General features: G+C 39.8%; 1 protein-coding gene across 7 annotated transcripts in view; it reads right to left on the bottom strand.

Moving 5' to 3' along the window:
- USP45 (ubiquitin specific peptidase 45) overlaps positions 1-10,589 on the bottom strand; it is a 63,395-nt gene extending 52,806 nt beyond the window's left edge. For 5 of the 7 annotated variants that reach the window (XR_013830705.1, XM_079938713.1, XM_079938716.1 and 2 more), the window contains exons 1-4: positions 10,545-10,589; positions 7,359-7,468; positions 3,758-3,930; positions 2,401-2,504 (exon numbers count right to left, since the gene is read on the bottom strand). Coding sequence is in view for 6 of the 7 variants with exons in the window: in XM_079938713.1 (XP_079794839.1) it covers positions 2,401-2,504; positions 3,758-3,930; positions 7,359-7,458 (377 nt within the window). In the remaining variant the exon portion in view is untranslated. Of the gene's footprint in view, positions 1-2,400; positions 2,505-3,757; positions 3,931-7,358; positions 8,059-10,544 lie in introns of those variants that run through there. The other 2 variants (XM_079938715.1, XM_079938714.1) reach the window with 2 other exon arrangements.
- Between the last annotated feature and the right edge of the window lie 3,980 nt (positions 10,590-14,569).

Below are 14,569 nucleotides of genomic sequence, written 5' to 3' on the forward strand. Positions count from 1 at the left end.
TTACATTTTGAAAACATCACTCTGACTCATGTCAGATTGGATGGCATCAGGAATAGAGAGAGATCAGGGCAGATGCAGTGGATCTGGAGAGAAATGAACAGACGTATATTTTCAGGTAGAAGCAGTTAACGAATTGGATATAAAAGATAAGGAAGAGGAAAGGGAGAAGCTGATGTGGGTATGTCAGTGATTCTCAAACAGGAGCAATTTTGTCCCCCAGGGGACATTTGGCAGAATTGCGAAACATTTTTGGTTGTCACAACTGGGAAAGCTGCTACTGGCACCCAGTGGTTAGAGGCCAGAGCTAATCCTGTCCCCTCACAGGACAGTCCCCCTCACAACAAAGAACTATCAACCCAAATGACAACAGTATTGAGACTGAGAAATCCTGGTCTAGATGAAACAAGATATCCTGTGAGCAGATAGTGTTTAAAGCTGGGTGGTGGATATAGAGGAATTCATTATACCATATGTTTACTTCTGTTAAAAGGTTGAAAAATAAAGTAAGATAAAAAGGGGAAGAAAACAACTGCCAGGCTCCTGGCTTAAATATTCAAGCGATGGAGGTTCCACTTACAGAGACAGGGAAGACTGGATGAGGTGTTTTATTTTGTTTGGAGTTTATTTGTGAAGAGGGGGTTAGAGAAGAGATTTTGAAAAGCACATTCCTTTTCAGAAAACTACCCTCCACTAAGTTTACTCATTAGTGCATATAGTTAATAAAGGTTTCTTCTATCTATTCTCATCTTAATGAGATCCAATGATCAAATAAGAACAGTGTTTGACCATATTGAAAGTGTTTTGTAAATGTAATGCATTATACCAACATGACCTTACATATTCACAATCTTTAAATTTCTATAAATGCATGTGACAAACCTGAATTTCTTTCTTTGAAAGAGAAGTAGTTCTATGGACCCCCAAATGTGACTTAAAATTATTTTCAGTATAATATAAATCTCACAAATCCATCTTACAAAACTCAATAAATTCACCATCCTTGTAACTCTATATAACTATGAAAGCAAAATTACAATTAAATATAAAATAAAATTTTAAAATAAATTTAAATAAAATTTAAAAAACAATTAAATTAAAACAACCCTAATTGATTACGCTAGGTAAGGCTTTTTTGCTGAAATTAAATCATGATTCATACCATAATCGGGGTCCTAAGAGCTACAACAGACGTTCCAATTCAGATTCACTTGAGATGAACCTATTTTACCAGGTGCCACTCAATTCTCCCACCATTTTTTTCTACTTCAGTGGTCCTCAAACTATGGTCCCAGGCCAGCAGCACTGGCAACACCTGGGAACTTGTTAGAAATGCAATTTCTCAGGCCCCACCCCAGAACTAGTAAATCAGAATCTCTAAGCCTGAGACCCAGCAATCTATTCCAACAAGCCTCCCAGTGATTCTGATACACCCTATCGCTGCAGACCACTGCTCTATTCAGACTACAGAGAAATGTTTATTGACCTGCCACACTGTGGGATCATACCCTTCTCCCTTGGCTCCAATGCTTCATTTACATATTAAGTTCTAGCAATTCTTTCCTCATTCACCCCAATTTTATTACTTGGGGCCAGCAACAAAAACACAAATTAAGCAGGCATCCAACCCTGTGGCTGAATTAAATTATATGATGATGGTCTCTCCTACAAACCAAAATATCCTTATATTAATTTTAGAACCCTGAAATGAAGCACAAAGTTAAAATATTTTTGTCTTAAAACTTGAAAACGCCTGAAAGTTCATCTGAATAACCCTAGGAGTCTATAAATTCATGAGAAAATTTTTGCTGTAAAATATAGGAAAAGCTTTTCAATACAGTGTCCAGTTAAACCACTGAAGCAGTGTGGTATGCTGGTAAGGGACTAAAGAATCAAAAAGACTTGTTTTAGTGCCTGGATCTTTACTTTGTAACCACAAAAAGGTAAATAAATGATACTCAGTGTCCTTACATATTAAATGAGGGAACTGGACTTAGTACCCAACCAGGCTTAAGTAGTAGAATCCCCTGAGAAGTTTTTACAAACTATCTATGCCTAGGCTTTCCTTGTCCCCTGCAGAGAATGGCCAACTGGCTTGACTGATTGAAGTACCTTCCTCCACTAGAACTCTGACATTCTAATTTAGCAAGTTCATTACCAAAAAGTCAACTAGCAACAATTTTTCTTTACTGTACAAAGAAAGTGTTAAAGAAAACTACAGGGATGACTAAATTTTTTACTTAAATTTTATATTCATGGATACTGTTAATTTTCTTAAATGATTCCATAGGTTGTGTTTAGGCTAAAAAGTATAAGCTGGTATATCATCTTTAAATATCATACCTTATAAAACTCAAAGACAGTTTTTATAGTGAACACAAGTACTAAGAAAATCTAACTTACCAAATGATCCATGTGCTCAGACTAATTATAATACAGTGTAACTCTGCTCTCCAGCTCTTGAAGTGCTTCAATGAATGCTGGCTTTCTGAGTTTTTACCACATCCCTAAAGATGAACAGAACACCCTTTGTATGATTTACATACACGTTTATTTCAAATTAATCAAAACTTAAATCATACTCAAACACACTAGAAGTTTTGTTTTGTTTTTAGTTTCAAGCAGGAGGGAAAAGCTTCAGAAAACAATAGGATTCTCATTAAATTCAATTTCTTGCAAAGAGGCTAACTTGCTTCTGTTACATAGAAAAACAGTCATGAGCCAAGTTAATTTCCATACCATTTAAAAGTGTACATGCTCTCTGTCTGATGCATGGTGGGACACGGAGCATCCTCACAGGCCAGTGGTGCCCCTCCCCTATACACACATTTCCTAACACCCTACACACGTCCACCCAACTCCACTGAAAACTAGTGAGACTCAGACCAATCACAGTGACTTCCATCACCAGGTAAGTAAAGAAATGAGATTCAATTCCAGTCAACGTCCCATGAGGGGCAGTCTAATGGATGTTTCTGGAAAAGTTTTATGTATTTTAAAAAAGAACACAGGGAAGGGATGTACTTTTTGCCTTCTTTCTGGCCTTTGGGGATTGCTGTGTGATACACTGTGCATGAAACGTCTTTTACCATCCTGAAACCATGAAACTGAGGATGGCACAGCAGAAAAATGGAAGAAATCTCAGTTTTTAATGTTCTTTCCATTGAAGCAAGTAACTTTAAGTGGCCCTACTTCTGGCTTTCTATGTGAGATAATAAAGATGCTTCTTATTCTAAAAAATACATATATACTTTTAATTTTATTTAAAAATTCCTTTATTAAAGATATCAATAGGTTCTACAACATTGTAAACCAACTATACTCCAGTTAAAAAAAAAAAGATACCAATAGCTTCTAAGCTCTTAAGAGAAATTACTTTGCAAAAAAAAAAAAAAAGAAAAGACAGAATAATCACTTTTCATAGAGAAAAAAATGAATCCAAAAAGATTTTTTAAAAACCCCAAAACTTGGATCCATTTCCTAAGTAAATACAAATAAGTAAAGGCAGGACCACATATGAGAACTACTGCAAGTGGGCTGGATTCCCTTTCAAAGTATTTATAAACCACACATGATTAATTTCTGAACATACACACATTTTACTTTACCTTAAACATTTCTAAGCTCGGCCTTGGAGAGTTACATCTAAACACAGAATAAATTAATCTTAAGTTCTAAGCATGACCAACAGTCAGAGTTCACAGTAAGATTTAAGGAAAATATTTGAGACAAACTCTCACATAAAAGAGACTTTTCTCACCTGAAAACCACACTTGAGGCACAACCAAATATCAGAAGGAAGTACTGGCTGTCCATCATAGAATTTTCTTTCTTTTAAACATTCCAAGCAAACTGACCACAGATTCTCAACTATTGCTTTTTTCACATGATTCACACTGATAGCATGACTCACATGTTGGCAAGTGAAACCTACTGAATAAGACAAAAATTTGAACATTTCTTTGCTAAACCAAAGTGATACCATTAGCAAGCAAAAGTCAACAATATTAAAATGCTATAACTAAAAAGCTCAGAGATTCAAAAAACAAAATAACTCAAAAGGATACATACTGCATGATTCCATTTACAAAACATTTGTGAAATAACAAAATTATAGAGTTGGAGAACAGATTAGCAGTTGCCAGGGGCTTTAGATGGGGAGCAGTGGTGGGGCTATGAATAACTAGCACTCAAGGTGGTGATACTGTAATCAAGTATCTTGACTGGTGGTTATAGAAAGCTACATATGTAATTAAACCGCATACATACACACACACACACACACACACACACACACACACACACACACAAGTGCATGTATATCTGGTGAAACCTGAATAAGCTCTAAGGATTGTACCGATGTCAGTTTCCTGGTTTTGATACTGTGCTACAGAAATACAAGATGTTACATCAGGAGAGACTGGATGAAGGTTGAATGGGACCTCCTTGTATACATGTTGTACCTTCCTGTAAATCTAAGATTAATTCAAAAATTAAAAGTTTAATAAATAAGATTATTTATTGAGCAGCTACTATGTATCAAGCATTTTGAATGTATTTTCTTTCACTAAGATACACAAGTAAAATCTTCTCATGGGCTAGCTCTGCTATGATACTATTTTCACCATTGTTGCGAGAAAGAAAAGAGAAGAACAAACAAAGGCATAATTTGCAGGAACAAGAATTCTCAGAATTCTCCTTAATGACTATTTCCAAATAACAAATGATTTTGCATGGTCCTTCATTATCCTTTATAACAGATTCTTACTGTGTGCACTGTGTGGAGACAAATGGCCCAAATGAGCAAATATGTTTTTAATTTATCAAATAACCATATTCTTCTCTCAAGGGTTCAATAACACTTCCATTCCTCCCAAATACCTGAACACTTCAATTTCTAACCCTCAAATATCCCAAACACCAAATCTACAGCTATCTGCCAAAACCAAACAACAAAAGCAGAGGCTGAATACCTTGAAGAGGGAAACAAAAGGAGTATGTACATTTCAACTTTCTCCACTTCCCTTTCTGAATGCAAAGCATTCCTTTTCACCTACTGGTTAACTAGGGACTAGGCATTAGTTCCACTTCATTCTGAAGATAAAGAATGTGATTCCTGACAAATTACTTATAATAAATAGTTTCAACAAAAATAATATGTAAATCTGATAAAAGATTAAAACTTCTAATTTTACACCAAGAGTAAGTTATAAGAATAGACATGAAAGGAGTAATTCTGAAGTCCTATGTTTGAAAAGCAAGGATGCATGCCATTAAAGAAAGGGCTGCTCAGGGCAAGACCGACAAAACTGACCACACAAGTACAGGACCTAGAAATGGTTTACCAAATGTCATTGCTTTGAGTTTTTATATTTTAAAATTCTAAGGGAAAAATCATTCCACACACCTTCTATATCATCTCTGGCGTGGGATCTGGCCAGAGTAAAACTTAACCATTCTCTGATTCTACAATTTAGACTTATGAAACTGAAACTTAATAAATTCAGAGATAAGTGAATTCAAGATAAAAAAGCTTCTAGACCCCTAAATTAAATCTATTAGCTTTTAAATATCTCAACCATATATACTTTTTATAAGTAAATTCAAAAGTCTGAGGTTTTCCTACAAAAGCTAACCAGTGTTTAAACAGTATTCACTATCTTTTGTGGGGGGAAAATGTGAAAAATATCCTCTACGTTAATAAGTAAATTTCCTCAGTTTTCTGCAATTCATTTAATCATACAATTGTCTAAATTTCATTTGGCAAATAGGTCCTCTAGAGATTCCTAAATAAAAATATAAAAATGTATTAAAGTCTAGAGTTGTTTCACATTAACAAATCAAAAACAATAATCAAAATCTCTATATTTTTTACTTTAAATATTAATAAAAATTTTACAAGGAGTCTTCCAGTTTGCAAATGGTGGCATAAAATTAACACTTCCCCTTTCTCCTCCCCAAAATTACCCAAGGGGAAAAAGAACAGAAAACAAAAATACAGAGTTCATTTTCAGAGAAACCAGGAGACAGCTGAAGCCCCAAGTCACAAATTAAGTGGAAAGCCTCCCACCTCAAAGCAGCAGAGATCAAACAGGGGTGCGCACAGAAGGAAGCAGAGAGAACACTGCAGCAGTAGATTTCACACAGAACAAGGCATGCTTTGCAGACACAGAACAAAACCTAAATCTCTGTGCTGCAACAACAGCGGCAGGAGCACCCCTATATCCAATTTTGTTTTGAGAAGAATCGAAAGAAGGGGATTTCTCATTCACTAAGTGAAAAGAAAAAAGCAAGCCATAATTGCAGGGGACAGCCTTATCTCTATGGCAGTTGGAAAGAAGAGATAATTTGGATTCTGAAAAAAAACCCAGGGCTGCATAATCCTGGTGGCTGGAAAGAAGTAAAGCCTATATGAGCTCAAATTCAACAGTTAGGTCTCAACAGTGCTCTGGCCCTCCTTCTTACACAAATATTCTAAAACGAACTAGCCCAAGAAAAGCAACCCTACGTCAAAGAAAATCAAAGCCACAAATTCTTTGCTAAGATAATATAAGAAAAAGGAAGGAAGGAAAAGGAAAAATGGCAGAGCAATCGCTGCCACGCAATAAAACCACAAAAAAGAAGCAAACACTTTAGGCTCAGGTGGCAGAGCAACAGGAAGTGACTAGCAGGGTTTAGGATCAAAAAATAAATAAATAACACCACAAAAACGAATGCAAAATTAAAAAGAGTGTAAGGTGAAAGCAACACTGCTGAACACACAGTAAAATATAAAAATGAAAACAGCACGCAAAGGGAAAGGGAATAGGAGTTTTAGAGGATTTGAGAAAAAATGATACCTATGGAAGATAGGCAAAAGAGAGTTAACATAAGAATAATAAGAATCCCTGAAGAAACCTTATTAACAGAATAGAACAAATATTTAAAGACATAATTCAGACTTCCTTCAATACAGCAATCTATCCTGAAACATTATCCAAGTTAAAAACACTTAAAAATGGAAATAATATATTAAAAACCTCTTTTTAAATGGAGAACTGAACTGGTAAGTCAGTAAGGAAAATCCCCAGAAGCTAAAACCCAAGACGTGAGGCTAAAAAGAAAAGCAAGCCAGGAAGCTAGCAGCTCCCCAGGGTCATCTGCCAACCTCACTGGCTTGAGGGCATGGTTTTCACAGCCAGGAGAAACAAACAACAAGATGCCAGTTCTAAGTCAAATATAAAATAAACAAAATCTCAATAAAAATGCCCACAGGATCTAGACAAGCTGATTTTAAAGTTCATGCAGAAAACAGTCATTAAAACATATATTATTATTTCTCTTCTGCAACACTATTCAGGATGCCAGACATCATAATTTACCAGCAATGTCATCTGAAGAGTCTTCATCATGAGCTATGGTAGGCCTTCTACTTCTTTTGGCTTTCTCAGGTAAAGCTTTGGATGGCTCTTTCACCCGCATCTGTTACTTACTGAAAAGGTTGGGGGTAAAAATACACATTAATCCTCAAAATTAAAACTATGTATTTTACTTAACGCATATTAAAATGGAAATGACTTCAAGTTTAACGGGCCGAGGAAATTAACAGAGGAGGAAGAAGGGAGCACCAGCTGAAACCAAAGAAATCTTTATTAAACCAATAAACTTTTTTTATACAAAAAGTCAAACTACATTTGACTTTTACCAACGGTTCCCTACATGTATGATGTCCAGGTGAATAAAAAAAACCTGAAGTGTACGCTGCTTCTGGTTCCTGTGCTTCCCTTGCCCTTTCTCTCGTTTCACCAGGTAGAAGACAGGCAGAGCTGCAAGAGCCGTAACGGGCCAGGGGTGGAGGCCTAGTGCCAAGCATAGCAGGGCCGCCCTTCCTGCACTGAGCGGCCCTGCACTGGGCGGCCCAGCACTGGACTACTTAAAGAGAAATACATTTCTACCTTTTTAAGCTCTTGCTTTTTTTTTTTTTTTTTTTTTGCGGTACGCGGGCCTCTCACTGCTGTGGCCTATTCCGCCGCAGAGCACAGGCTCCGGACGCGCAGGCTCAGCGGCCATGGCTCACGGGCCCAGCCGCTCCGCGGCATGTGGGATCCTCCCGGACTGGGGCACGAACCCGTGTCCCCTGCATCGTCAGGCGTACTCTCAACCACTGCGCCACCAGGGAAGCCCAGCTCTTGCATTTTTTGTGAGTTTTTCCCCCACTTTTTTATTATGAAAAATTTTAGACTTCCAAGAAAGTTACAAGAACACGATAATGAACACCCATATACTATCTAGATTCCACATCTCAAATATCTTGCCCTATTGGTTTTATCTAAATATCAATGTGTATATAGACATATCTATACATGTATGTATGTTTGTTTGTTTTTGCTGAACTATTTAAAAGTAAGTTGCAGAGAGCACACATCCCTTAAGGCAGGGGTCCCCACCCCCTGGGCTGCTAACTGTCCACGACCTTTAGGAATCGGGCCACAGAGCAGGAGGTGAGTGGTGGGCGAACGAACGGAGCTTCATCTGCTGCTCCCCTTCACTCGCATTACCGCCTAAACCATCCCCCTCTTCCCATAGAAAAACTGTCTTCCACAAAACCGGTCCCTGCTGCCAAAAAGGCTGGGGACCACTGCCTTAAGGAGATTCTCCTATACCGTCCTATCATTATCACTTCTAAGAAAATTAACAGTAATTCCTTAATATCATCTCATATCCTATCATATTCTAATTTCTTCAGCTGACCCAAAGTATCATCTGTACTGGTTTTTTGAATAAGGATTTAATCAAGGTTTGCACTTTGTACTGGTTATGTCAGTTAGTATCTTTTAATCTACAACTGTTCTTCCCATAAGAAATGGAGAACTAATACTGTCTTACTTTCCTAAGACACTGGCTTTTTTAAAGAGATCAGGCCAGTACATGAGTCAAACTGGAGATCTTGTTAAAATGTGGATAGCAAAGTGACTCAGAGACATATATATATATATATATATGTGTGTGTATATATATATATATATATTCTTTTCCATTACGGTTTATCACAAGGAAAACTTTTTTTTTGGCTGCGATGGGTCTTTGTTGCTGCGCGCAGGCTTTCTCTAGTTGTGGTGAGTGGGGGCTACTCTTTGTTGCAGTGTGCGGGTTTCTCACTGCAGTGTGGGGAAGCAGTGTGGTGGCTTCTCTTGTGGAGCACGGGCTCTAAGCATATGGGCTTCAGTAGTTGTGGCACACGGACTCAGTATTTGTGGCACACTGGCTCTAGAGTGCAGGTTCAGTAGTTGTGGCGCATGGGCTTAGTTGCTCCATGCTCCGCGGCATGTGGGATCTTCCCGGATCAGGGCTCAAACCCGTGTCCCCTGCATTGGCAGGCGGATTCTTAACCACGTGACACCAGGGAAGCTCCTCTAAATATATTTTTAAGAAATCCCTTCTATTTCTTAAAAACTCAAAGTTAATTCTAAAGATTTTAGATACAAGTTAATGCATTTTTTTAAACCACTATATCCTAAATCCTACCTAATACCATGCTACTCCATGGCTAAACTATACTGTAATTTTTGTGGTTGTTTATTTGCTTTCATTGATCAAGGTGGAAGAATCTTTCAATTCAATAACAAATTCTGAATCCTGATTTAGTCATACTATGTTCCACATAAGGAAGCTTTTGAGTTTACCATTTTAAGAGCCATTTCCTTAAGTCCAAGGATCATCACTATTGAACAAGGCTGCAATAAATTAAGGCCTTAGGGGTTACAGAGATGCAGAAGGTCTCCAAGTTCCTTGACCACTTCATTTCTGACTGCCTTCACCCTCCAGACTGCCACATCCACTTATCCCTACAGTTCCACCTTGCAAAATCACTAATTCAAGTATTCTGTTCTCTGATCACAACTTCAAGTTTTGCCGGCTTGCTTCCATCAGCCACTCCAATACTCCTTTAGTGCCCAGGCTGACAAGAGGCTGCATCTCAACAAGTGCTTCCATGATCACTGTAGCAGGGAAGGGAGAAAGGGAAGTGGCAAATCGAGTGCTGGTTCTTAAAGTTTCACTTGCAAGTGTATTTTACTGGCCAAAGCAAGTCATATGGCCACACTTAGCTTCAAACAGACAAAAGGGGGAGGGGCACGGGGGGTAGTGTACAAAGAGTACAACCTTAACATGTACCCAGAAAGAATAGAATATGTGTGCACAGCCTTAATGACTTACCACACCACCCCTCTAACGGAACCCCAATCCTAGACAAATCCAATTAACCACCTTCTCCATGAATGCATCCAATCAGGCTGGAGAAAGTCTTGTAAGAAAGGAGATTGGGTCCACTAAATTCATAATCATGACCACAAACGGATCAAGACACCCCATTATCAACTACACCTTCTGGCCAACTCACTTACATACTCCTCACACAGCCTTCTGAAATCTTTTTCACTCTCCCAAACCTCCAACTCCTCCTCTCCCTACTCCTCCAAATTATCATCTGGTCTTCTACTTGATTGAGAGAAAAGAGATGTAATCAAATAGCAAATCGGATCTTTCTACCCCCCAATTTACAAACTTACCTCCAACTCTTTTAACTTGATGTCTTGGAAAGAGATAGGCGTAACTAAGAAAATCCAAGAAAAATGGCCCATGAGAAATTGGTCATATTTTTACACCCCCTGCACAGGTAAACTCTTGATAAAGATGAGCATTAACACATAGCTAATACTGGCAGAATAACCAAAAGAACAAGGTAGCTGACCTAGAATCTATAAAACACCTATGCCTTTTTTCAAAAACACTGACTCATACTTAACTTGGCAATGTAGAGTCAATTTCCAGTGATTTTCTGACACATGTACATGTCTAAACATACAGAGCCATTTTGGATGGTAACCCACTATTTAGCAGTCACTTATCTGTATAGCTTTCTTCTTCAATTCCCCATTCAGGCAAAAAGAGACAAAATTAAAGTCCGATTATTGGAGCTTCAAATACTGTCTATCATCAATATTGTGTTTGGGGAGTTCCGAGACCACCCTCTCATTTGGAGATTTACTATAAGGACTCACAAAACCCAGCATATAGTTGTATTCATGGCTAACACTTATTACAGCAATGTAGTATGGACGTACAGCTTGATCATAATGAAAAAGACACAGGTGAAGTCTAGAGGAATCCAAGTGCAGGCTTCCTTATCGTTCTCTCCCTCCCAAGAGGGGTCACCACACTCTTCCCCCAATAAGTAAAATCCAGTAATGTCTATGAAACGTTTCTGCTCAGGGAAGCCCATTACAGACTCACTGGTGCAGATTTTTAGGGGGCTAGAAACTTCTGCATAAACCGTACCCTACAACATAAAACATGTTGTTCCCAGATGCCAAGCAAGCGCTAACCTTTCTAAGGACAGCAGTCTCAGGCACGCTATGTTAAGTGTTTTCAGCACAAATAAATTCTGGCCATTTTTCTCACGTGGTTTTCCAAACAAAACTTTCGTTTTCAACTTCCGCGTTTACCTACACCTGTCTTTTCTTTAATGTAGGATGTGCAACTGTTTAATTTTTTTAAAAGGCCGTGCACACAAAAGTCCATATTCTCAAAAAAGAAAAAAATCTTTTTTTCCCTACTCTTGGGCGATTATTTTCGGCGTGGATGCCGGGGGAGGGAAGAAAGAGACAAAACTCTCTTTTTAGAAGCTCAGAAACATGACCAGCACTTACATACTTTTTTGTGCATCGCACTCGGTTCTCAGCACTGAAGAGATACTAACCCACTTCATCCTCCCAACCACCAACCACCTTATGAGATAGGTTACTATTATTTCTCCCATTTTATACTTGAAACTGAGACACACAGTAGTTAGGTGACTTGCAGAAGCCAGGAGCCAGTAAGCTGTGGATGGAGATTTGGACCCAGGCAGTCCATCTCCAGGGTTCCTAATACTACACGATGCTGCCAGACACCCGCGGTAAGACTCGTCCTCTGGTCTCTAACAAAAACATCCCAAGTTTCTGAAGAGAAAATGCGCCGTGAGGATGAGCGCGGAAAGGAGGCCAGAAGGGTGCTGGGTCGTCGCGACCCTGGTCAGGGTGAGGCGGCTCCTCTCCCGCCCCACCTCGCCGGCTCCTCCCGCCGCAGCCCGGACACCCGGCCAGCCCGGCCACGCTCACGCGGCCCTCGGTGATCGCCTGGAGCCCCCAAGGATCGGGAAGGCGAGGGAGCGTGGGAGGGGCGGGGGGCGTTCTTTCCCAGGCCAGTCAAGCCACAAGGGCCCGGGGTTGTGGAAACGAAGACGGAGAAACTGCGGCGACCCCAGCACCGAGCCCCAACTCACCCTGCCAGGCCCGGCGGCCGCCTCTACAATCGGAAGAGACTGCGCCTGCGCGTCCGCCCCTCCCGCTGGCAGGGGCGGGGCCTCGTGTGCCCGCCCCCACGTTCAGTGGGTGGGCGGTTGGGGCCGCCCCTCGCGTGGCCGCGCACCCGGAGTTGGGCGTGGACGGGGAGGGGCCGACTCGCGTCGCGCCTGCGTCCTGTAAGTTTGCAGGTCTAGGTAGGCCCCGGCTAATCTTAGAAAAATGTTAAGTGGACTGTTAATTGGATCCTGATAGTGGCCTGGAGTTCGCGCAGCTGAGGTGTTCTTGGAGTCAGGATTAAGTCCCACTTGTTGCTGGACAGCGTGCCCGGACAGCCTCCGACTTCTCGCCGTCATATTCTTCTGTGCAATAAAATCACATCAGACATCATATATTTTCTTGTTTTTTCTCATTATTGTTGTCTTACCTGTCGTTCTCACTTTTTTAAAATTTTTTTAAAATTTATTTTTATTTATTTATTTTTGGCTGCATTGGGTCTTCATTGCTGCGCTCCGGCTTTCTCTAGTTGTGGCGAGTGGGGACTACTCTTCCTTGTGGTGCACGGGCTTCTCATTGCGGTGGCTTCTCTTGTTGCGGAGCTCGGGCTCTAGAGCACAGGCTCAGTAGTTGTGGCACACGGGCTTAGTTGTTCCCCGTCATGTGGGATCTTCCCGGACCAGGGCTTGAGCCTGTGTCCCCTGCATTGGCAGGTGGATTCTTAACCACTGCACCACCAGGGAATTCCTTCACTTCTTTATTAGAAAATTTCCTGACCTATACCTAGACCTCTTCGAAGCTCGATTACTCGTTAAACTGGTTTGCACTTTGCATATGTTTAGTAAAAGTAATTGGTTGAAAAATACTTTGTTTGAATGATATTGCAGACATCAACACTAGTTACAGATAAACTCTACGATTCTTGTAATCTTTCACAATTCTTCAGCCAGGGGACAGGTGTGGCCTTACGGAAAGAGCCTTGGATTCCTATTTGATAGATTCTTCAAAGGAAGGAAATTATTTTTAAATGGTACCTAGTAAGTATATTTTTAGTGCTATTGCAAAGACATTATGACAAAACATCAAATAGAAATATAAATGTGCTTAAGGTCAGCTCTGTATACATTTCAAATAATGTTAAGTATCTTAATTTTACCGTCATTGTTCTGTCTGAAAATGTATGGAATACTTTGCTAAGCTATAGGCTATACATATATTAAGTTTTATCGTGTATTTTAAAAGATACATTCTTTATTATAAAAGTAATACATGAAAGTTTCACATAAAGTTCCTCACCTTTTCCTCCTTCCCTCATTCCCATTTGCTTTCCTCAGAGGTAACATTTCCTCTTCTCTATTTTCTGTTTCTTGTGTATAGTTTCAGGAATTGTCTTTGCACGTACAATATGCCTTTGTACTACATTTTTATATGATTACCATTTGTTACAAGAGAACACAGTCAGGTTAAATTACGGTCTATTTTCTATTCTACAACTTGATTTTTTTTCACTTGATCGTATATCTTGGACATATCTCCACACCAGCCTCATTCTTTTTACTTGTTGCTTAGAACTCCAGTGAATGGATGTATCATTTTTTCCCAATCAGTCCCCTGTTAATGTACATTTATCTTTGCCTACTTGTGCAGATATTTTCAGTAGATAAACTATTGGCGGTGAAAATGCTGAGTCAACAGATGCTCAAGGGCTTCCCTGGTTGCACAGTGGTTAAGAATCCGCCTGCCAATGCAGGGAACACGGGTTCGAGCCCTGGTCCGGGAAGATCCCACATGCCGCGGAGCAACTAAGCCCGTGCGCCACAACTACTGAGCCTGCGCTCTAGAGCCCGCGAGCCACAACTACTAAGCCCGCGTGCCTAGAGCCCGTGCTCCGCAACAAGAGAAGCCAACGCAATGAGAAGCCCATGCACCGCAACGAACAGTAGCCCCCACTCGCTACAACTAGAGAAAGCCCGCGCGCAGCAACAAAGACCCAACATAGCCAAAAATAAATAAATTAAATAAATAAATTTTTTAAAAAAGATGTTCAAGTTTTGATAAACTTTTGGAAAAAACGTTGCATGAAAGGCAATACATTTCCTAATTCTTCATTTGATTTGTCTAAAATCTGCAGGCTTGATGTGGATTTAGAAAGAAATGGGAAAAATCCCAAGTCTCTTAAAAATCCTCTCCTTTCCAATTGTCTTTCACTTGCATTGTGGTGAAAAATAAAATGAGTTGTTTGATAATTAATGACT

Source organism: Stenella coeruleoalba (assembly GCF_951394435.1).
Source record: "Stenella coeruleoalba genome assembly, chromosome: 12".
Classification (NCBI taxonomy): Eukaryota; Metazoa; Chordata; class Mammalia; order Artiodactyla; family Delphinidae; genus Stenella; species Stenella coeruleoalba.